The sequence below is a fragment of the Myxocyprinus asiaticus genome, chromosome 20, assembly GCF_019703515.2.
Source record: "Myxocyprinus asiaticus isolate MX2 ecotype Aquarium Trade chromosome 20, UBuf_Myxa_2, whole genome shotgun sequence".
NCBI classification, from domain to species: domain Eukaryota; kingdom Metazoa; phylum Chordata; class Actinopteri; order Cypriniformes; family Catostomidae; genus Myxocyprinus; species Myxocyprinus asiaticus.
The window spans coordinates 45,116,229-45,141,738 of record NC_059363.1 but is presented as its reverse complement, the minus strand read 5'-3'; the positions used below and the strand labels follow the sequence as shown (position 1 = coordinate 45,141,738).

The window sequence follows — 25,510 nt, the reverse complement described above, 5'->3', positions numbered from 1 at the left end:
GTCAACCCATATGATGAAATCTCCAAAGACATTTCAATGGATTACATGTGCTTGCCGGTGCACTGACAAAAACTCCAAAAATCATGAGAAGATTCAGAGTCTGGTGTTGCAGTGCATGCGTGTAACTTAAAGAGTGACACAGATCTTCCCTGTTAGTGTTCTCTAGGGTCTATCAGAGGTGTTGGATGTGAGTGCAGTGGGTTGAGAGTGTAGGGGAGGAGGCATAGGGAACTTCATAGGTCACATAAAAGCTGGCAGGAGAATTGGATGCGAGATCAGTCGCTGAGCTTCCCGACGGTGATGTTGTCCGTTCTCGAGAGTTCTTGGACATTGTTGGAGCTACAAAGATCAGCGTTTGCATTGTATTCTTTTGGGTTCTGCTATCTAGAGGATATGACGCGGAACTAATGATCCAAACATTCCCTCAAGGCTTGAGGACTTCTGTTGTGTGATGTAAACTCCTTTGAAACGCACCCCTACCAATGGTAAGTTTGTTTTATCGATATTCATTACGCGTTCAGTATTTTGACAGTCACAGCCAGGCGAGCTTTATCAGACCATGACATGTAACGTTTATTGATGAGCTCGTGCGCGTTTTGGTCACGTTGCGCGTAACTGAAAACCCTTTTCGCCTCATCTACACTTCAAGCGAGCGACGCGACTAACTAAAACACTCGCATTAGTTTGTCGCGTCGCTAGTGCATGCTGTCGAAAAACGCATTGGGGATCTTTTAGTTTACGTTAAAGTTTTATACTTATTTTATTTGTATTTATTTATTAACTTAAAACCATCGACCGTGTTGACACACCTGACTGCGCGCGTGTACAGGTAACCCGCCGGGTGGGTGAGGGCTTCACATTTGGTTAGTTAGCTATAGCTTACAAGAACGGGTTTACAGTTTATTTTAGTGATCTCACATAACTTCCATAAAATAAACGTGAAAATAATCCACATCATTTCCGCCAAAGTTCAATAGTTTGCTACTGCTACTACAATACTACTAATAAATGGATAAGGTATTATTTCCTTCAGCCCATGTACTTCTGTCATTCCCTTTTCCACAGTGTGGTTAACACTAAGTTGCCACAGTTTGATTTTAATAACAATAATCAAGGAAACATGGTGTATTTTTAAAGGTTTGGCAATTTAGTTGGTACAGCATGGAACAACCTTATCAAGACGACTTTTATTTGAGTTTTGAGTGTAATAAGCCTATGTTTTGATAAATGTGAGTCTTAAATCCACCTGTCTAATTCAAAAAGTATAGCCTGCGTTTGCTTGTGCAATGCACAACTTTTACATTTTGGCTGTTTTATCTCAATTTAGTGTTAGAGTAAACATTTACATTCTTACTTTTGGAAAGTTGACTAAAACTGCTTATGAAAAAGGTTGGAAAATTGGCACATCTCTGGAAAGTGAATCTGAAGTAAATTGATCTTTATAGTAGAAAAAATATAACACAAAGAGATGTTATAGACCAACACAAAAGCCAAATGGACATTTGTCGGCTCTTTAGTGAAAGGAGGTGGAAAGCAAGAAAATGAGGAAAGAATTAGATCTATCTGTTGAAGTTGCTTTCTCTTTTGTCTAAATATATTTCTTGCAAGAGTTGCATGCACTTAAATACTGATAATTACTGATCAACTGATGCTAGGGATGGGCGATACCTCTTATTTTATTTTCGATCCGACATAGCTACTATCAAGGCCAATATCGCCGATTCCAAAACCAATGCCCACAAAATGGGTCATTTTTAAAAGATATAATGTTATAGCCTACATTTATAGGCTTAAACTGAATGTTAGACTTCTGTTTTGTTTATCATTTATTAACAACATTTACAAAACATAATCAATGCTTTAACCTTAAATTTAAAATCAAAACCATTAAAATAAATGTCACTTTTTGTTACTTAGTGTAAATTAACTCCAGGTGCAATTCAAAGCTTATGATACATAAAAAAAAAATTTTCATGGAAACTAAATAATAAAACTCACTTTCATGTGAGGATCAATATTCTCGATAAATCGTCAATATCGGAAGTATCGATACTTCAGGATTGATCCACTAATCCTGAACAGATGCCTTATGATGTCCAGGAATGTGCTTGATGCTGTTCTGTCAGTGCAGCATAGTTTTTGGGTTGCAAATATCCCATGAACTTTAATGACTGCTTAGTATGCTGTACTCTACACTCCATAACCTACATGTATCCAGTCTTAATTTTCCAAATGAACTCAATTCTACTTGACTTTCTATTTTAAAGACAGTTTTAGGTCAGATGTATCTGTACGCAACATGCCAGGGGTAAAGTCCTAACATTGAGTGCTCAGTATTGTCTATTACTTTTGTAACCTGCTGCCCCATACCCTGTTCTTCAGATCTAAAACAGCATGTGCATAATGTAATCTCTTTAAGTGGGTCTAGACTAGAGGAAAGTTGAGTGCTGGGAGCTTTACATGGATTAAATGATGCAAACTGCACTATAAACTCCAAAGCACATGCAGTCAACTTCATCTTCAAACACATCAAAAAGGGATATGTAAATATTTGAAGGAGTATTTGAAGGCTTTTAAACAAGAGTAGGTGGTCTGAAGTTACACATTGTTTGTTCTGTTACATATTTTCAGGCCTTTTGATCACAGCCTTTGCTCTCAACATAAAGAATACAGAACTGTTTGAATAGTTGTACAATGCTGCTTAAGTCATATTGTTTTGAAAAATGCAACATTAAGACGCACACTTCAGAAAAGTGCCAAAAGTCAGACTGTGCACACTCATCTCAACATAATATCGCAGCTGTTGTTTGATTTTGCGAAAGACCACAGAGAGAAATAAAACATGCGAACACACAGAGTGATCTTGTTAATACGCATCATTACTGTTGTAATGGTTGGACTTGCTCCAGTGAAACTGGATCCAAGAAATGACAGAATACACACGTTGCTTTGCTCAACCACTTCACGTTCAGCTGTGGACTCGGTGATGTCGTTATCTGAGACATTCATGAGCACTTGTGATTGTTATTAGTGCATTTCGTCAGTGCACTTGGATTATCACTGAAAATCTAATTGGTTTTGGTTTTGCACTTTTGAAATAAACCAGTGAAATAAACGGGCTGATGGATCTTGGATCCATTGCATTGTTTTGGTAGTACTGTGACACCAAATGATAGCTTCAGATTTAGATGGAATGGGTTAAGAGATCATGAGTTAACAGTGAGGTCAGCTTCTACGCCCAACCTAGGTTGAGGGGGTTGTGTTGAAGACTCTTTAGGAGGGCTTTTTAAAAGTCTGTAATTGCAGACCGTCAATAAAAGAAGCAGTTCTGAAACCAACCTCTTTTTTCATTTAAATTGGAATTACCATCCTTTCAGGTGTTTGACACCTGGTAGTCTTTTAAATGAGCGAAGATAACATGTTGAACCCTGGCCCTGTTGGCCTTGATTTGCTTGTGTAATGGCATATTGCTCTCTGCTTTACAATCTACACCATGTTTGTACAGTCATGTTTGCTCTAATCTGATTGTATCTGTGTGATTTAATGTGCTATAAATGCCCAATTAAATGTTCAAATCCTTGTCTTTCAGGCAAAGAATCTCACCAGAGTTCTTAAACAGCCTTCCAGCACCACGTAACATTTACTTGAGGAACTTGTCTTGTATAGACTCCCAACAAACATGGACTGTATTCCCATGCTTTATTTTCTGTCGGTAAGTAGACCACACCTAACCTATATGTTACATATTTGGATTGTTTGTTTGGGACTATAATTTCCAAGAGCAAATTAATAGGCTTAGTCATTCTTTTATAAAACAGTGGTCAAGCTTTTGTGTTGCACTTTAAGCACTTGACATTTTTGGCTTACTGTCCTTGTTTAGTGTCAGATGTTCAATCTGCAGTATAGTTTGACTCATAACTACCTCGAAAATTTGAGATTTGAGTATGTTGTAGGAAACAGGATAAAAGATATCTAATTATAAGCCTTGAACTTTTAACAGGTTAGGACTAGGTTATATGCGATAAATAAATGTTCTCATTTTAAGGATGTTTTTTGGCATGCTGATTAATTATTGAAAGGAAGGTGAGTCTCACGAAACCTGTCAAGAACATGTCTGGGTCTTATTTCACACTAAAATTTTGTTTGAAATGAAGCCTATTTTTAGGACCATTAAGATTTTTTTTTGCATTGTGAAATTATTTTCATGACGATTAACTGCGTTTCACCACCAAATTCTTATTACCATAATGCAAAACAAAAAACGATATTTTATTTAAATTGAAGCATTTACATGTCATGTTAGTATTTGTTGTAGCCACCTTGCTGTAATTTATGCTAATTTAAATAATGGTGATTGGTCATTGGACAGTGTAAATCTAGCAATTTATTATATATATTTACAATTTTTAAACTATTTAGGGTAAATTTATAACATTATACTTTGTATTATATTACCCTGGAATTAGTTACCACAGATGTGAGAAGGTTTATAATATACAGCTGCTGAGAAATTGACAGTAAATTTGTCGTCGCTCTCTATTTTTTTCCTCATTTGGAAAGTTGTGGAAACATAATAATGACATTTTTGTTTTGATGTTGGAGAAAATGGTAAGTAAAAAGTATATTTGGCATGGTCTCCCATTCACTCCCGTTCACCATTATCGAGGTTTACCCTGCAAACGTTTACTTCTGCATTCCAAAACCCGGAAGTGTGAAAAGGGTTCATAGTAAAAAGTAAAAAAATGTATAAAGAAAAATACTGTATTACAATAACGAATAACACTTTTTCAGCCATTCTGGTTCCGGAAGTGTTTTTCCCCTTCATTTTTGCTATAGGAATTTCATCAGTCATCAGAAAAGCATTCTAAGCCACGAACCAAACCAACCAGCTCTGAGGGTGAATGCCAAGATAACAAACTTTGATTTGAAGCAAAAAAGTATTTGAAAATTGGACAACAACACTGTGTACTTGACGTCATTAATAAGGGAATGAACTACAATCCCATGAAGCATTGCGAATTATATATTGAATTAAAATGATGGAAAAATATAAAACTGTTGATTTAAAGTTCTTGACCACAAGTATAGAAACAATATTTATTATGTTTAATGCAAAATATTCAGATATATAGAAATATACAAGTAGTTTGAGAGTGTTGGTAGAGCGACTCGATTGCGTCATTCATAGCGTATTATGTGAGTGGGCGGTCACTGTAGAGTTCTTTTGCCGAACTTTGTTCGTCACGATTCTCTGATTGGTGGAACTATTCTCTTCAGGATCATGGGTAGTCTAGTTCTTCAGCAGAAATTCCACTATTAAACATGATTTTTTTTTAATTAAGTTGAAATAACTTGGACTGATGGCTTCAGCAGAAGCATATACCATCGATTAACAACCTCGGAGCACACGGTAGGTCTGTCTTTAAAGATTAGTAAATTGTCATCAAAAATAAATTCCACTATGGAAAAAATGTATGGGATTTTTACTTCTGGAACCACACTGTTGCACTCTGTTATCATTAGAATAATGTCACGATGCAAAAACATCTTAATGGTCCTAAAATAGGCTTCATTTTCTTTTTTGTCTTTTGAATTGTTGGATGAATCTTGCAAAAACATGCACACAACACATTTCACCCCAAAAACAAACATCTTTCATTGAAGTCTTGCTGTTTTTCTCTTGTTTTGCACCACCTCTGCTGCTCCCTCCATCATCTCTATCTTCATCAATCGTCCACCAGAGACATCATGATTCCTGGTAATCGAATGCTGATGGTCATTGTATTATGCCAAGTGCTACTGGGAGAGAGCAGCTATGCTAGTCTAATACCTGAGGAGGGGAGGAAGAGAGTGTCGGCTCATCTAAGTCAGAGTCATGAACTGCTGCGGGACTTTGAAGCCACGCTGCTGCACATGTTTGGCTTGCAGAAGCGCCCGCGACCCAGCTATTCGGCCGTCGTGCCACAGTATCTGCTCGATCTGTATCGGCTGCAGTCAGGAGAGGTTGAAGATGCTGCAGCTCATGATGTCAGTTTTGATTATCCAGAAAGATCTACAAGTCGAGCTAACACTGTGAGAGGTTTCCACCATGAAGGTAAGAACAGAGAGGTTTTACAACATTATCGTCATCAAAGCTCAATGGCAGCAGTAACGCCAAGGGCATAGAGCATAACAATGTGGTTCCGGAAGTAAAAATTCATTAATTTTTCTCAACAGGGGAATTGATTTTTAACTATAACTTTAAACCCTAAAAGACAGAGCTACTGTGAGATCTGAGGATGTTAATCAATGGGATATGCTTCTGTTGAAGTCATCAGTCCACATTATTTCAATGTAATATTTAAACTATGTTTAAAAGACGAATTCTTGGGGAAGAACTACACTACCCTTGATCCTGCAGAGAAAGATCCACCAATCAAAGAATTGCGGTGAACAAAGTGCGCCAAAAGAGCTCTGCAGCTCCGCCCACTCACATGATTCACTGTGAATGACGCAATCAAGTCACTCTCCCTACACTCACAAACTACTTGTGTATTTGTTTGATCTGAATATTTTGCAATAAAATTAAAATATATTGTTCCGATACTTATAATCACCAACTTTAAATGAAAAGTTTTATATATTTCCATCGTTTTTAATTCGATTACATCATTCACAGTGCTTCATAGGATTGTAGTTCATCCCTTCCTTGAATACATTAAGTACACAGTCTTGTATCTTTGTCTTTTTGACCGAGTTTCAAATACTTTTTTGCTTCAAATGAAAATGTGTAATCTTGTGATTCACCTCGGAGCTGGTTGGTTTTATTCATGGTTTACAACGCTTTCGTGAAGGATTTTTATGAAATTTCTATGAAAAAAAGAATGGTAAAAATACTTCAGAAACAAATATACTGATAACACTGTAAATCTTAATGCATAAAAGCATCTGCCAAATGCATAAATGTAATTTTAAGCTCTGTTTCAAACTAAACCCAAAATTTAAAAGCATTTTAAAAGTCGCTGTGCCTTCATACTTTTTTATGTGGATCTTTTTGAGGGACTTTCCTCAACATGCAATTATTTTTAATGTTACTCTACAGATTTCTAAATAAACTGCTGTTGCCAACTGTGTGGCCTCTTGGACAGAGTTCCCAGAAGACTCAGGAAAAATACACGTTTCGTTTTAGGGTGACAGAGGGCCATGAGCATGGGAAAACTGTGGATTCCTTTTATTTGGGTTATTTTTTTCCATTATTTATTTGCACTTAAATGAGATAGTGTTGACACTACATTAACCCTCCTTTTGTCTTAAGAAACTGCACCCTCCTTTTGTCCTTTGTGTCAAAACCATTCAAAATGCATAAATTCTTGATTGTACAATGGCAATAAAACCCCTACTTAACAAAAATCTGTTTTATTGTGGTCCCAAAGTGTATAATGATAATGAAATTAAATATTATGAGTATTAATGAAGTAACATAATTTTTAAAGAATTTTTAAAAAGTTGAAAAACTTGTCAAAATTGATGTATCAATTTACATTTATTTCAATCACTTTGACATTTTATTATATCTTAACTATATTAAAACAATTTCTTATTTATTCTGCTTGTGGAATATCAACAGTTTACATTTCAGAGTTACAATTTTTGTGCATGTCTATTTCACAAATGAATCTCTATTGCCTTTTCCAACAGTCTTGGAGCTAGAGAACAATATGGGGCTAGAGGCTAAATTTGAGAAAACAAATTATTTTTAGGTCAAATTTGATTCATAGATGTACAAAAAACTATTTATAGCTGTAAAACATCCGGAAAGTCCAAAGGTGAAAGGTCACAACTGTTTCTTCCCATTCGGGTCAAAATTGACCCGTTAAGACAATGGAAGGAACAATTTGTTTTAAATTGTTATTTTTCTTAAACAATTATTTATAAAATGAATTTTCTTTTTTATTTAGTTTGTTTTGAAAGTGTTGACAGTCACATTTGGTTTCAGTACCAAAAAATATACAGTATTTATAACATATTCATTACTTGTCCCGGTCAAAAATGACCCTCAGACAATAGGAGGGTTAAAAAAATAGACATAAGAAAACTTGTAGAGGATAACATTGAAAATTAAGGAGTTAGTCTTCGCTTTTGTAGAACAGACTCATAAAATGTGTTAAATGAGCTGGTTTTCGTTTTGCTTCAAGACCCAGATTTGATATTGAACATCTATGGCAATCCAACACAGTACCAAAATAGCAAACAAAAGTAAATATAAATGTCCTTAAAATCAAAATGAATATGTATTAATATTACCATAATCTGCCAATATTAACATGAAATGCCAACCTAACAAATTACCAAACTCATAATAACCCATATTAAATGTAGTCTGGGTGGTATTTATATTAATGAATCTATATATACTGTATACTGAATATATACTGTGTGTGTGTGTGTATATATATATATATATATATATATATATATATATATATATATATATATATATATATATATATATATATATATATATATATATATAGAAATATCATGCATTTTTTAGTAAAGAATATCAAGGGTTCTCAGGGTTTCTCCATATGACTTTTTTATAAGAAATGTTAAAATATCAGATTTTTATAAAAAAAAGATGTTTCACTGCTTATTTTTTTGGGTCAGAAATAATAATGAAAGATTATTCTGCACTACTCATGCCAACATTTATTTTTTTCAAGAAATTCAGCTTTTAATGATACTTTGATTTTGTATTTTTTTTACTGTCTCAGGATGGTTACACCACATGACGTTTTTGACTTAAAGCTCCAAAAAACAAATATGAAAATGACTTTAACCTCAGTAATTGAAAACATATTCATAGAAGAGGTGTATTCAAGTAACTGTTTTGTATAAATTGCATTTCTTTCTGTATCTTTGAAAAACTTAACAGATACAGACAAAAAGAGCATCACGTGTACTGTAATCCCTTTAGGATGCTAAATACAAATTTGCTACTGTATAGTTTAAAATGCAAATTTTAAAAAGATGCATTTGCAGTTTATCTTCTATCAGTTTCTTGACCTATTTTCTGATTCATCTCCCTCTGAAGAGCACATGGAAGAGTTGCCGTCAGACGGTTCATGGGAGATTCCCCTGCACTTCATCTTCAATCTCAGCAGCATCCCTGAGCAGGAACTCATTTCTACCGCAGAGCTGCGTCTCTACAGGCAACAGATCGATGACGCAAGCTCAGATCCTCAACACATTGGAGACGAGGGGCTTCATCGAATAAACATATATGAGGTGTTGAAGCCCCCGCGGGCCGGCCAGCTCATCACGCAGCTCCTGGACACACGGTTGGTGCGCCACAACACGTCAAGATGGGAGAGCTTTGACGTGAGTCCAGCGGTGTTGCGCTGGACCCGTGACAAGCAGTCCAACCATGGCCTCGTCATTGAGGTGCTTCACCTTAACCAAACACGCCGTCACCAGGGACGACATGTGCGTGTTAGTCGGTCCTTGCATCCGCTTCTGGGCGAAGACTGGGACCAGCTCCGCCCACTGCTGGTTACTTTCGGTCACGACGGCAAAAGTCACCCTTTGACGCGCAGAATGAAGCGCAGCCCCAAGCAAAGAGGTCGAAAGCGCAACCGCAACTGCCGGCGCCACGCGCTTTATGTCGATTTCAGTGACGTGGGTTGGAATGACTGGATCGTGGCGCCGCCCGGGTACCAGGCATACTACTGTCAAGGGGAGTGCCCCTTCCCGTTGGCCGATCACCTGAACTCGACCAATCACGCTATTGTACAGACGCTGGTGAACTCGGTTAACACCAACATTCCCAAGGCCTGCTGCGTTCCCACCGAGCTCAGTTCAATTTCAATGCTCTACCTGGATGAGACGGACAGGGTGGTCCTGAAAAACTATCAGGAGATGGTGGTGGAAGGGTGTGGCTGCCGCTAACCACAGAAAGGCTTGGGCACATTTACACTAAATATCCATACCTGGACACTTATTTATAACATTCATGTTGAGATGTGTGTTTTTCTCGTTTCTTGTCTTCCTGACGATATCATATATTTTGACAAAAAATCTCTATATACTGTATATATTAATATTGACATAATTAAAAAAAAAAATGAAAGTGTCCTTATTTTAAATATAATTCAGCTGTACAGCTTTTCATAATGTATATCAGAATGTATAAGGGTTTTTCTATGAGAAAATTAGAAAAAGAAAAGCCACTAAAGTTTATTTACTGGTAGTATTTATTTCTTTAATGTAATATACATTCACAAAAATAGAAATACATAGCCTCCCAAACCAACCCCATTTTTGATCGAAAAAAGTTGAATTCATTATTTGTGTACTTAAAATAGAGCACTGTGTGAAATCCTAGGAGAACTGAGTGTCTTAATGTATCAGTTAAAGAAATCAGATATGTATTGATGTGAGTAAAATTCAGTTGTGTGATTTACAGCATGTGATTTACATGTTCCCAAAACAGCTGTTCATTTTTGAATAAATAGTGAAGCATTTCACAAAAATGTGAGATTAATTAAAGGTTGTGTAGGTCCAAAATACAAAATGATGATCTTTGTTTCCCAGAACACTGGAATATAGCAGATATGCAGTTTTTGAGGGGAAACTTTCGAATTTTATGACAGTTTTTTTAAACATATTTTTGAACTGTTATGTGTTACATTTTTATAGCTAGTGGCAATAAATAAAGAGAAGTGTTTTCTCTACTGAAATACCATACAATTTAAAACCCCACCAAAATACTTTCATTTGCAAATCAACAAATTTCATAATAAAATCATTGGTACTCAATACAGTTGTATTTTTGTGTGGTTTAGATAAGCTGGCAATTGCATATATACAGTATATATATATATACACACACACACACACACACACTATATTTTTTTAAAACATATTTAATACATATTGTATGTGGCATTTTGAATGGGTATTCCAGTGTTCCTACAGTTTCATCATGGTAATAAATAATCATAATAAGCTATGCTAATTCTTTTATATATAAAGCAACAAATGAACCCATCTGAAATCTTGTCAAGAACATGTCATATTTCACATCAAAATCAAAAGAAAGAATTAAGAATTTATATTGTGTTTAAAGAAAGTACCTATTTTTACAATGATTAATATTTTTCATAGTGATTTTTATTATAGTTAAGCACATTAACACCCGCCCAAACACACACTTTTTAAAATTTGATTTATTACTGTAATGGAAAAATTACATCTAAATAAATGTTAACATGGTAGTATCTTTACTGCCTTTATAGTGATTTTGATATATAAAAAAGCATTGATCATTGTATTAAAGTCATTTTTACTGTAATACAGTAAACAGAAACTTAAACTCATCATGGATTGGATTGTTATGAATATACACAAAAAAATGCAAAAGACTTTAAAGATCATTTTACGAATTAATAAAATTTACAAATACATTTACAAATTTCTTTTTTATTTCTTTTTATAATTGCGAAAATAAGAAATTACATTTTGCATTTGGGGTGAAATGTGACCTGGATATGTTGTTTAATGAAATTGACCCTTGAGCAACAATGTTGTATTTACATGATGATGTGCAGAAATACAGAATAACTGTTTTATACATTACATAATTAGTATTTTTGTCTTATCTAAATATTCTCAAAAAAGGATATAATTACTTGACGACAAGCAAAATGACGAGATATTAAGTCTTGTTTTCACAGAAATCTGACAAAATGTAAAACTTTATGCTGAAAACAAGAAAAAAAACCCATAGGCAAATTGTTTTTCTTATTTTTAAGCATAAACCTCACTACTTGCCATTTTGCTAGTCAATTAAATTGATCTTGTTTTAAAAATGTTTAGATATTTTTACTGGAAAACAAGACAAAAATACTAAATTGAAAAAAATGATGTTGTTTTGTTTTTACTGGTCATTTCAGCATCTTGCCAGACGATTCCAACAGAGGAATCCTTTCACAAAGTCCCTTCTTTCATACTGATCTCCAGCCCGTCTCAGTCATACAATAGCGGCGAGACTGATTGACACTTCAGCAGACCCGGTGACGCGGCGCTCCGCTGCGATCATCATCGGGAGAATGTCGCGACGCGAGCGGGCTGTGTCTCCATCCGCAGACTGAGTACAGACGCCATCACTCACGATAACACCAGCGGAAGCCCTTTGAACTGTCGTCATTATTGTCCGAACAGTTTCACTAATTCTCTGGTGCTAACCTTTTCGCACGAAAATAAACACCATTCATATTTTTTAATGATTTGAAAAATAATACACTTTTAAAATGATTTTAAAGAAATGATTGATTATTTTTATTGAGTTTTTTTAAAGATGTTGAAAAACAGTAATAATAAGAATTGTCCTTTAATACAGGCACAAACCACACGGTTTCCTAAAAATGACATTTACTGTGATTAACGCTCAAACAAGCAGCACAGTCTTTGAAGAGAGACTGCAAACCTTTAGTCAGATGACCTGAGCCTGGAGGTAGAGGCTTTGAAGACAGATTTGTCAGATGAGAGAAGGGAGGAATTTCATTTTGAAGTGGCTTTGGGCAGACTGTGAGCTTTTTTAACTTTTTGTTGGAACAGATGCACCTTAATGAGACTTCCTGCACCAAGATAACATCACTCCTAAACTCATCCAAACTCTCTCAAAAAGCATCTCATACACTAGACAAGAACCTGCTGTAGTCTTAAAATAAATATCAATTATCAACAATACAATTACACAACAATTATCATAACACTTTAAAAAAAGGTCTAATTGTCGATAAATTTTATTATGCGGCTGAATGTCTAGTTTAATAAAATAAAAGAAATAGTGCAAAACCTAATCAAATATTTCTTATCCATTTTAGCTCATAATGTTTCTTTATTTAAATGATTTTTAAATGAAGGTTTAAAGGATTATTCCAGGTTCAGTGTAAGTTCTTCTCAATCAACAACATTTGTGGCATAATGTTGATAGCACAAGAATATATTTAGACTCATCCCTCCTTTTCTTTAAAAAAAGCTGAAATGGAGGTTACAGTGAGACATGGGGGCCATGGAGGGTTTAAAGGCAGAAATATGAAGCTAAAAATGTTTTAAAAGCACTTACATTAATACTTAAGATAAAACGTGTATACTATTTGAGCTGTAAAGTTGTTTAAATCATGTTTTAGGGTTTACACATTACGTTGCCATGGCAACAAAGTTGTAAAATTGGATAAAACTTCACACAGAAAAGGTCAGTAAGTGGCTATACTTTTAAAACAGTGAATATTTTAAAATTTGGCCCCATTGACTTCCATTGTATGTGCCTCACTGGAACACAGATTTTTGCTTTATTTGAGAAATAGAGGGACATTTCGAAATGAGATTTTGTGGTAATGAACATTATGCCACAAATGCTGTTGATTGACCTTAACTTGTATTGAACCTGGAATATTCCTTTAAATATGGTTTAATGTCGACTCAGACTTTTGAAAACCACAAAATAATTTTAATTTAGATTTTCTCATGACAAAATTGTACCACAATGGTAGAATTTATTCAACTGATGCTTTCATGAAAAAAAGAAAAATGTTTGCACAGTCAAAAAAACTTTTCACAAAGGAATATATATATATATATATGCAGCACACCTTTTGCAAGAAGAATCTAAATGGTTGTGTCATATGATAATTTTTTGCATTACTGCTGGTTAGTACTGGGTCCTCCCTACTTAACGAAGTACGGTCTCATGAATGTGATGTTGCATTTTGTTGCAACACGCCAAATTTGGTCATGTTGCCTGAAGGCAACAGCGTACTAACAAGGGCTGAAGGTAAAGAGTGCCGATTGAGCACTTAAAAGCTTGTGTTATTAAGAACGAGGTTCTCTCTCTCTGTGCGGTCCTTAGCTCAAACGTGTTTCATCACGCTCTCTTACTGAGTGCTGGATGTGTGGTGTGTTTGGATGGGAGGATCAGTTGTCTATTAACGGCTGATGTCAGTGCAGGTGCAGGTCGTTTCATTCAGCCGCTCACTGTGCTGTATTCATACACGGCCCCAAGTGTACGGAGCGGGAGCCAAGCGGCTGATACATTACAAGCGGCAGCTTTGCATCTTTGCGACTGCAGGGTTATTCATGTCAAACAGCCTCAGAATGGCCCTTTGCTCTGGGGTTCAGAGTTGCACCTGAGACTGGTATAATTGAAGCCCTGGGAGCTAACAAGGAAACACAACCAGTGTGAAAACCAGCTAACTGTGTTTACCTCAAAGAAAAAGGGGTCATGACCAAAGTTGTCCCCATTTAACCCCAGCATTTCACAGCACTGCATGAAAATGTTTGCTCTGTCTAAAGTTTTGCAGAGTACAGCATAGTCTCGCACAGGCTGACTTTAGACTGTCTGCTCCACATTGTCATCTTATTGTGGCCATGAGCCACTCACTTAGACGGGAAGAAGGCCATCTGACTGACATGTGAAGTGACCAATCACAGTGCACAAATGAAGATATTTTGAAGGATGTATGAGGTGTAGTTTTCCATACAATGCAAGTCTATGGGGTCCAAACTTTCGAGGACTAAAAAAAGGCAACATTAAAGTAAATCTTACGACTCCAGTGGTTTATTCTATGTCATCAGAAGTGATATGATCTGCATTTTTGTCCTTTTTGGAACTTTAAAGTTTTGGACCCCACTGACTTGCATTGTATGGGAAATATTATGTCCTTCGACTGTATTCCTCAGAAGAAAGCAAGTCATTCGAGATTGAGATGGATGAACTATCCCGTTAACAACAGCTTAGTCAACAGCTAAAAGGGCCGTTCACATACTTCTGACATGTAGTGTATATACAGTATATATAAAACATGAATGATCTTTACATTTTTATCTCACGGCAGCGATCACGTCAAGGTTGCTTGCACTTGGTTTCCGATTGCTCTAAATGACCTGTCATGTCTCTGTCAGTGGAAACACTTTGATGTGAAGTTGTAAAGCCTCTTTTGTTTTCAGTGTAATTTTGAAGCCGGTACCGTGTCTCTGCAGTGGGGTATTCTCCCTTGTTGTTGTGCAGTTTCATTAGGTTCAGCTAATGAAAAGATGGCCCTTCGTTACTGCCGACTGTCCACTAGTCTCTACTTATTTGCCATCATCCCTCTGAACCCTTCAAACAGGTGTGCAGGTGTCTCTTGTGTTTGAAGTCCTGCCTGAATTAATCGGTTGATTTCATTGTATTTATAATCAATGATATTAATGAAATGTTCAATGCAATCAAGTTTAATTAACGCAGTTGACACATTTACCTAATTTGACATTATAACGGTTTCATTTTGTTCTGTGTGATTTCTGGTGATGAATTCAACTCATTTCAAAGGATTATATCACTTTAACCGGATGCATACTTCCATATTTGAAAGTGATTGAAAATTATGTTATCATTTCACAATAACTTAATCATTTATTTTTTATTTTGTTTGCCGTGGGACACAAGGAGTTTTCTGAAAATGCTGCTGCTCAAAACAAAAATAAATAAATAAAAGAAGACCACAAAATCACCACAAAAGCACCATAAAACAATCTATAATCCTATAATACGTCTTCAGAGGTCTTTATTCACCATAGTGGATCCCTCACTTAAAGTAAAATAAAAATGTTGCCTCAAGAATAGAGGTGGGGGGAAAAAAACTAAATGATAAAGTATTGCGTTATTTTTCCTCACGATATTGTTTCGATGTTCCCATGCCAAAAATCAATATTATTGACGTTTTTCAACTTCAACAGCCATTCATTAGCTGGAGCAGTTACTACGCTTTACCGCTGAGACAGACCGGAACTCCTTTGATGTCACCCACAACATGGAAATGTTGTTGACAGCATGAATGCGTCGGAGACTTTTCAAAATCCACCTTTCTCTTTCAAATCCAGGGTTTGGCAACATTTTCATGTCCAAATAGGTCTCAAAGATCCAGTAAAAGCATTGTTTAAGTTCACATCCCCAGAAGTGAAGCAATCGTTCTTTTGGTCATTAGCGCATTTTCCAGAGCTCCGGTATTGTGTGTTATTGTGGGTCATGGTTGTTACAGTCAAGATTCATTATGACATTAAAGAAGTATAAAAGCACTATTTTTTTTTCTCTCCAATTTGGAATGCCCAATTCCCAATCCGCTCTAAGCCTCAATCTGGGTGGCGGAGGACGAATCTCAGTTGCCTCCGCATCTGAGACCTTCAATATGCGCATCTTATCACGTGGCTTGTTGAGCGCATTACCGCGGAGACATAGCATCCACGCACAACTCACCACGCCCCCACCGAGAGCAGACCACATTATAGCGACCACGAGGAGGTTACCCCATGTGACTCTACCCTCCCTAGCAACCGGGCCAATTTGGTTGCTTAGGAGACCTGGCTGGAGTCACTCATCTTTACTTGCTGAGCTACCCAGGCCCCTGCATAAAAGCACTATTAAAGTAGTCCATATGACATGTGCATTATATTAAAAGTCTCTTGAAGCCATACAATAGTTTTGTGAATAGTAAAATTATGTTTATACGGTAAATATACAGTTTGCATGCGCTATGCACTTTAGTGAATGATTGCTGCTCTATTGTTGACACAAACACACACTATAGCACGTGCGTAGCTTGTGATTCGAAATGTGAGTGCTCCACTGAACTCCATTTCAGGAGTTGATGCTTGATAGTTTGGTCCACGCGATTCGCCCATTGAGAAGCATTTTAAACCTACTGTGAACTAAAGACAGAAACTCCTGCTGTGTTATGCAAAAATAAAAGCCAGAGGGTTTTAAATTGTAGTATAACTATATTATTATTTTTATGAATATTATATATTTAACAATAATAACAACATTAATAATATATTACAAATTACTATATTATTTCAGTTGACTGAGTAATGTTACATCCTATCACAACTAAAGTGAACACAAAAGAGATTCACTTAAGTATCTATTCCATACAATCTATCCCATACAATATGTGGTATATTTGTGGGTCAGTATTGTTTATGTTCACAAATAAATGGTTCACATTCAAATTATTTTAGGCACTTTTATATTAATTTAACTATGCATTTGGCAACAGTTCTCTGAAGTCCCATGAAGAAGAACGCAAAACAGAATGTGAAATATCACAATATATCACAGTTTTGGATCGCAATTATATTGTATCGTGACCTAGATATCAATAGTATATCATATTGCCAATTACCTTGTGATTCCCACCCCTACTCAAGAAGCGTTACGACACAGGTTTTACATCAGTGATATCAAATGCTCATTGATCGATTGTGACATGCCATATTCCAGGTGATGTATTTGTTTAAATGAGATATGATTGCACCATTATGGAGTGGATCAGGAGAAGATTTTCAGTGATTAACAACTTAAATTTCACACTCTACCAAACACAAAACTATGAAATGATGTCAGAGCACGTCGAATGCAGCACATCGTCATTTGGACTACTTTTGTACTGATTTTTACCATAATTTTTTTTTTTTTTTTTTTTTTTTTTAATATTATAAATTATTGTAATATATTGTTAAGAAATGGTTAGGGTTAGTTTAATGGGTAGAGGTTTTCTCAAAAATATCTACAGTATATAATAGCATATTGTAACTAAAATTATAGTCATTTATATACCAGTGTACTTTAAAACTGTACATTCACAAGCTACTCATACTGTAAGTAGTCATTAAAAAGTAGTTAAACTACAGTATAGCTACTCTTTGAAAAGAAGATTTTATTTTTACATAACAATCAGATGATATTTTTAAATTCTGTTCAATAATATCACTTCATAGTAATATTTTTAATTGGGTGACATTCCCTTTCGAAAATGATCCATGGTTTTACTTCAGTAATCATAGTTAAACCATGGTAGGCAATTTGCTGTAAAAGCACAGTAACCACAAAATTAACTATGTTTACTGCAGTCATGGTTAATACAATAATACTATAGTAAAAACATGATTAACTGTATCAAAACCATGTATTCCGTCTAAAAATAAAACAAAATAAAGACATGGTTACTACAGGGGCCTGGATAGCTCAGCAAGTATTGACGATGACTACCACCCCTGGAGTCGCGAGTTCGAATCCAGGGTGTGCTGAGTGACTCCAGCCAGGTCTCCTAAGCAGCCAAATTGGGCCGGTTGATAGGGAGGGTAGGGTCACTTGGGGTAACCTCTTCGTGGTCACGATTAGTGGTTCTCGCATTCAGTGGGGTGCGTGGTAAGTTGTGTGTGGATCACGGAGAGTAGCATGAGCCTCCACATTCTGTGAGTCTCCGTGGTGTCATGCACAACGAGCCACATGATAAGATGCACGGATTGACTGTCTCAGAAGCAGAGGCACCCAGATTGAGGTGAGTAAATGCACCACCACTAGGACCTAGTAAGTAGTGGGAATTGGGCATTCCAAAATTGGGGAGAAAAGGGGATAAAATTATAAAAAAAAGAAGGTTATTACAATATAACTGTAGGTAAACCATGGTTTTTTTCATAAAGGTTAAACAAATAGGGTGACAACATTAAAATGAACAAAATGTATAATTAATTTACAGTACATTTAAACCGTATTTTATATCACTGACTCAAAATATAGTGAAAAACAGCAAATATTTACTACATTTTTGGCTTCACAAAAGAATGCAATGTCCATTTAAGGCTGCACAGGGCTCAAGTGAATCAGTGAATCATTTGAGTTCCCAACACTACAGGTGCATCTCAATAAATTAGAATGTCATGGAAAAGTTCATTTATTTCAGTAATTCAACTCAAATTGTGAAACTTGTGTATTAAATAAATTCAATGCACACAGACTGAAGTAGTTTAAGTCTTTGGTTCTTTTAATTGTGATGATTTTGGCTCACATTTAACAAAAACCCACCAATTCACTATCTCAAAAAATTAGAATATGGTGACATGCCAATCATCTGATCAACTCAAAACACCTGCAAAGGTTTCCTGACCCTTCAAAATGGTCTCTCAGTTTGGTTCACTAGGCTACACAATCATGGGGAAGACTGCTGATCTGACAGTTGTCCAGAAGACAATCATTGACACCCTTCACAAGGAGGGTAAGCCACAAACATTCATTGCCAAAGAAGCTGGCTGTTCACAGAGTGCTGTGTCCAAGCATGTTAACAGAAAGTTGAGTGGAAGGAAAAAGTGTGGAAGAAAAAGATGCACAACCAACCGAGAGAACCGCGGCCTTATGATTGTCAAGCAAAATCGATTCAAGAATTTGGGTGAACTTCACAAGGAATGGACTGAGGCTGGGGTCAAGGCATCAAGAGCCACCACACACAGACGTGTCAAGGAATTTGGCTACAGTTGTCATATTCCTCTTGTTAAGCCACTCCTGGACCACAGACAACGTCAGAGGCATCTTACCTGGGCTAAGGAGAAGAAGAACTGGACTATTGCCCAGTGGTCCAAAGTCCTCTTTTCAGATGAGAGCAAGTTTTGTATTTCATTTGGAAACCAAGGTCCTAGAGTCTGGAGGAAGGGTGGAGAAGCTCATAGCCCAAGTTGCTTGAAGTCCAGTGTTAAGTTTCCACAGTCTGTGATGATTTGGGGTGCAATGTCATCTGCTGGTGTTGGTCCATTGTGTTTTTTGAAAACCAAAGTCACTGCACCCGTTTACCAAGAAATTTTGGAGCACTTCATGCTTCCTTCTGCTGACCAGCTTTTTAAAGATGCTGATTTCATTTTCCAGCAGGATTTGGCACCTGCCACACTGCCAAAAGCACCAAAAGTTGGTTAAATGACCATGGTGTTGGTGTGCTTGACTGGCCAGCAAACTCACCAGACCTGAACCCCATAGAGAATCTATGGGGTATTGTCAAGAGGAAAATGAGAAACAAGAGACCAAAAAATGCAGATGAGCTGAAGGCCACTGTCAAAGAAACCTGGGCTTCCATACCACCTCAGCAGTGCCACAAACTGATCACCTCCATGCCACGCCGAATTGAGGCAGTAATTAAAGCAAAAGGAGCCCCTACCAAGTATTGAGTACATATACAGTAAATGAACATACTTTCCAGAAGGCCAACAATTCACTAAAAATGTTTTTTTTTATTGGTCTTATGATGTATTCTAATTTTTTGAGATAGTGAATTGGTGGGTTTTTGTTAAATGTGAGCCAAAATCATCACAATTAAAAGAACCAAAGACTTAAACTACTTCAGTCTGTGTGCATTGAATTTATTTAATACACGAGTTTCACAATTTGAGTTGAATTACTGAAATAAATGAACTTTTCCACGACATTCTAATTTATTGAGATGCACCTGTAGATATAAGGGAATCATTTATTTTAAGTGTAGGGTTAAGGGATCTGAAATATCTCTAAAATAGTACAAATTTGAATATAAAGAATTACATAAATATTTGAACATTTCTAAAGCTGTACAATGACCACGTTTAGATGCTGTCAATTTGTCCATATTGTACGTTTCAGCATCTATTCAAACGTATAAATATTTATGTTTAAATGTTTTGTACGAATAGCTTCGAATAATAATAATGAGATAATGGGGTCAGGCTGTAAATACAAACATTTAAACACCTTATTAAAAAGGATAGATCAACACATAATTTGCTTTAAGAATACATGTCTTAAAGGAACAGTTCACCCAAAATGTTCCAAACCAGGGCCAGATGCAGTCTTACTAGGATGTGATCTTTAGGGTGGGCAAGTGCTTGTCTCTTTGCCGGACTGGGGTAGGGGACCCGCTTGATCATTTCGCCATCCAACCAGAACTGGAGGGGATAAAAGGAAAATCTACGGAGTCAGTGCTCCCTCCCCCCAGCCCCCCCTTAGACCTGGCTATGTTCCATTACCTGTATGACTTTCTTCTGTTCAACACAATAGCCGAATGTTTTGAAGAATCTCTTTTGAAGACTTGGAATATAGTACACGAGCCGTATGGGCTAAATGTATGATATTTTTATGGCGCTTTTGGCTCCTTTTTCGAGGTTGACAGTCATGGTCACTATAAACTTTTGTTGTATGGAAAAGAGGTTTGGAATGACATAAAGGGGAGAGTTTTCATTTTTGGGGGAACTTTTTCTTCAAGCATTTTGTTAATCTGTGGTACAGTTGGATTCCAGAGAGTAGTGTTGAATCAGTGTGCTTCTCTGTGTGTGTTTTTCTGCTCACACAGACAGGTGAATGAGGATCCGGCTTTGTTTGCAGTCGTTTGAAAGCGCAGATGTGAAACAAGATCTGTAACGCGATCTCACGGCGATTACCGTCACAATAGGATGCTTATATATTCCACTTCCTTTGATTCCTTCCTTTCTTAAAACGTCCTTTGATGGATGTTTTAAGAAAATGACACGAAAATTAGCTTTATTGGTTTAAATATGGACACAGTGAATGTCAGATCTGACTTTTAAACATTGTTTCTCTTTTTCGAGTTGGTATCAGCTCGTTGCGCCTGTGTGGATGGGCAGTTAGCAGGGGATAAAAGCCGCTTGGTTCGTGAACAGTTCGAAGCACAGCGCACTCATCCTTTTTCCTCATGTTTGTAGACAGACAGGGAGGGCAATTCCCACCCTTTCCTTTTTTTTACCAGTATTATTCTCTGAAAGCCGTGTGACCACCGGATCCGCCTGGGATGAAATGTCATATCTCGGAGTGATCTTTATCTCTTAATTGCTTCCTTTGTCTCCCATGATTCCCCAGGCCCTGCCATTCCTCTGTGGGCAAGCCGGGCTTTGAAGTGTCAGGGGAGGTTATAGTGATAAGGACTGAGCCGTTATGATGCGTCTGACGGCTCGCTGCTACACCGCTTTTAGCTGTAGCTGAAGTTAAGTTACCTGATGAAGAAATAAAGACAAAATAATGCTGCTTTTACTCAACCGGGCAGTGTCAGTCTGGGAAACCAGCTGAGAAACAATTTGACCAGGCTTAGAGACCATCTTAAACCACTTAAGACCTGCAAACCAGCTTAGGCTTAGTTTTATTTTTTTATTTATTTATTTATTTTTTTGTAGGGTAATTAAATTGAGAATTGACCATATGTGACATAATATTGATAACCACAACAAGTAATTTCGTAAATCCTTTTTTTAAAAAAAAAGCAAAAATCGAGGTTTCAGTGAGGCACTTACAATGGAAGTGAATGGGGCCAATTTTTTAAGGTTTTAAAAGGCATTTGAAGCATATAATTTTATAAAAGCACACATTAATTCTTCTGGTAATATTTGTGTGTTATTTGAACTGCAAAGTTGTTTAAATGGTCAATTTTACGGTTATTGCGGAGGGTTTACAGCGATACGTTGTTGTCATGGTAAAGAAGTTGTAAAATTGGCTATAACATTACACAGAAAAGGACAGTAAGCAATTTTATCACACTAAAATCATGTTAACACACATGCTGTTTACATCTTGTGGCTATACTTTTTAAACAGTGAGTATTTTAACATTAATGGATTGGCCCCATTCACTTAAGTTCATTTAAGCCCCCATTCAATTAAGTGCCTCACTGGAACCTCAATTTTTGCTTCTTCTATTTTTTTTTTTTTTTTTTCAATAATTTTTCTATATAAATTTTTGTGGTACTCAATATTATGCCACAAACGCTGAACTCGGAATATTCCTTTCAGTGTTTACTATATCAGGTGTTACAAATACAAAACGTAAGAAATTCATAATTGGGACATTTTTTTCCCCCTATACCCAACTAACAATTTTTGGTTCCCAGAATAGTCTGGGAATGTTCCTTGAACACAGCTTTAAGATTTAAATAGAGGTTAAAATTTAAATAGAATGTTTGTTTTAGCTTGTACATGATGGTTCCTCTAATGTTCCCCTAACATTCCCTTAACCTCTTAATTTTCAGAACCTTTCTGCAACCTCAATAAACAGACAAGCCATTGATAGATTCATTATTTATTATAATGAATTACAATTATTATATAACCATTAATATCAGCATTAACTCATTTTGGAAGACTAATACACAATATATCCTTTCAGCAACCCTGCTGTACGTCAATACTGAAAACTCAACCTAGCCTCATAGAGTGAAAGTTACTATCACTACATTTTTGCAGACTTTTATGTTCTGCGTTTGACGTTTCGCTGCAGTTTCCTGCTGAAATGAACACTAGAGGTGCTACATCAACTGTGTGTTTTATTCACTTTCACACAAATCACGACTACAACGGCTTATTATGACTTTATAAACACTTATTTTTCACACTATTACTCACACACTGCTATGTTACGATAATGCAACACTTTTACTATAACGCTTCATTTGTGAAACAACACATTTTAACGCTTGTATTTAGTGTTGTGTTCGAGTCCACCATAGTCGAGTCTGAGTCAAGTCCAAGTCTTTAAACAACCGAGTCCGAGTCGAGTCCAAGTCCAAAAGGGGCCAAGTCCGAGTCAAGTCCGAATCGGAATGAATCTGTTCAAAAATCTGAATTAAAATTGTAACATCAATATTTTAAGCTTATTTTAATCTTCACAACTAAGAAAAACAATTTGTCAATATAAATGTAACAAAAGCACCTCTGTTGCCTTTCATATATACATTTTATGATTAGTATCCTGCTGAATAAACTTCAAAGTGGTTTCAGAATGAAAGCATATTCTTTAGGTGTATGAAGACAAAACTGTCATTTAACACAATTTTTTCATTATTATTTTTTTATTTATTTTTTTATGTATGTTTCAGGTGTATTTTGCTGAACAACAGTGAGTGTAACAAATAAAACATACTGGAAATATGTTTATGACTTTATTGTATTACCATTTTATCAACGTATGAAGATGATCAAGTCTACAGCTCTCGAGTCAACAGTACACTGATCCCGGGACAGCAGCTCTCGAGTCAGAAGTACACTGATCCCAGGACAGCAGTTCTTGAGTCAACAGTACACTGATACGAGGACAGCAGTTCTCAAGTCAACAGTATACTGATCCGAGGACAGTAGTTCTCGAGCCAACAGTACATTGAGTCGATCACAGTTCACGAGTCACCAATCCACTGAACTGAGAATTGCCTCTTTTGGACATAAAATGTATGTAGTTCATAGTATGGGCTCAATTCAAGTACAATATCACTGCTGTGTACATCCCGCCACAAGCCGCCACAGACCGGGCACTCAAGGAACTGTATGGGAGTATAAGTGAGCAGGAAACCGTGCACCCTGAGGCCGCATTCATTGTGACCGGGGACTTTAACAAAGCCAATTTTAAATCAATTGCACCAAAATACCTCCAACACATCAGTTTCAACACACGAGGGGACCGGGTTTTGGACCATTGCTACTCTCCCTTCCGGGATGGCTACAAATCCCTCCCCCGCCCACCATTTGGCAAATCGGACCACTCTTCCATTCTGCTTCTGCCCGCTTACAGGCAGAAACTGAATCAGGAAGCACCCACCCTCAGAACGATCCAGTGCTGGTCGGACCAATCAGATTCCAGCTACAAGACTGTTTTGATCACGTGGACTGGGAGACGTTCCGGTCCGCCTCTGATGACGACATTTAGATTTACGCTGATAGCGTAACGTGTTTCATCAGAAAGTGCATGGAGGATGTTGTTCCGACCAAAACAATACGGATCTACCCCAACCAGAAGACATGGATAAATAGCAATGTTCGTGCTGCACTTGATGCGCGGACCTCCGCTTTTAATTCAGGGAATGCAGAGGAGCATAAACAAGACAGTTATGCACTCCGCAAAACTATCAGAGCAGCCAAACCTAGTACAGGGACAAGATTGAAGGACAGTTTAACACCACCAACTCTAGAAGCATGTGGCAGGGAATTAATATCATCACAGACTTATAAAAACTCTGCCGTGAACACTGCTGCCTCTCTCCCGGATGAGCTAAATACTTTTTATGCTCGTTTCGAGGGAAATAACAAAGGCCTCGCGGAGAGAGCTCTCACGGTCGAAGCTACAGAGGTTAGTTCACTCTCCGTCTCTGTAGCGGATGTAACCCGATCTTTCCGATGGGTGAATATCCGTAAAGCCGCGGGTCCAGACGGCATTCCGGGCCGCATCACCAGAGCGTGCGCGAACCAACTGGCTGGTGTTTTTACGGACATTTTCAACCTTTCCATCTCCTTGTCTGTGGTCCCCACATGCTTTAAAACGTCCACCATTGTGCCTGTACCAAAGCAATCCAAAATCACTTGCTTAAATGACTGCCGTCCTGTTGCTCTGACCCTCATCATCAGCAAATGCTTTGAGAGACTAATCAGAGATTACATCTGCTCTGTGCTGCCTTCATCACTGGACCCATCACTTACCGCAACAACTGATGATGCCATTGCATCTACAATACACACTGTTCTCTCCCACCTGGAAAAAAGGAACACTTATGTGAGAATGCTGTTTGTATACTACAGCTCAGCATTCAACACCATAGTGCCCTCCAAGCTTTATGTGAAACTCCGGGCTCTGGGTTTAAACAGCTTGCTGTGCAGCCGGATCCTGGACTTCCTGTCAAGCAGATGCCAGGTGGTTAGAATGGGCAGC

At 37.0% G+C, this 25,510-nt stretch overlaps 1 protein-coding gene across 1 annotated transcript; it reads left to right on the top strand.

Moving 5' to 3' along the window:
* Positions 1–203: 203 nt before the first annotated feature.
* bmp4 (bone morphogenetic protein 4) lies at positions 204–10,786 on the top strand. The gene is made up of 4 exons (XM_051646272.1): positions 204–485; positions 3,590–3,712; positions 5,742–6,094; positions 9,074–10,786. Exons 3-4 carry the CDS (start codon positions 5,749–5,751, stop codon positions 9,925–9,927), a joined length of 1,200 nt encoding a protein of 399 aa, XP_051502232.1. The 5' UTR covers positions 204–485; positions 3,590–3,712; positions 5,742–5,748; the 3' UTR covers positions 9,928–10,786.
* Positions 10,787–25,510: the final 14,724 nt, after the last annotated feature.

Excerpts from the sequence above, each read along its gene's own strand:
- bmp4 (XM_051646272.1), top strand. The coding sequence starts at position 5,749 with ATGATTCCTGGTAATCGAATGCTGATGGTCATTGTATTATGCCAAGTG. Across the intron at positions 6,095-9,073 it reads GAGAGGTTTCCACCATGAAG|AGCACATGGAAGAGTTGCCG; the intron begins GTAAGAACAGAG and ends CTCCCTCTGAAG.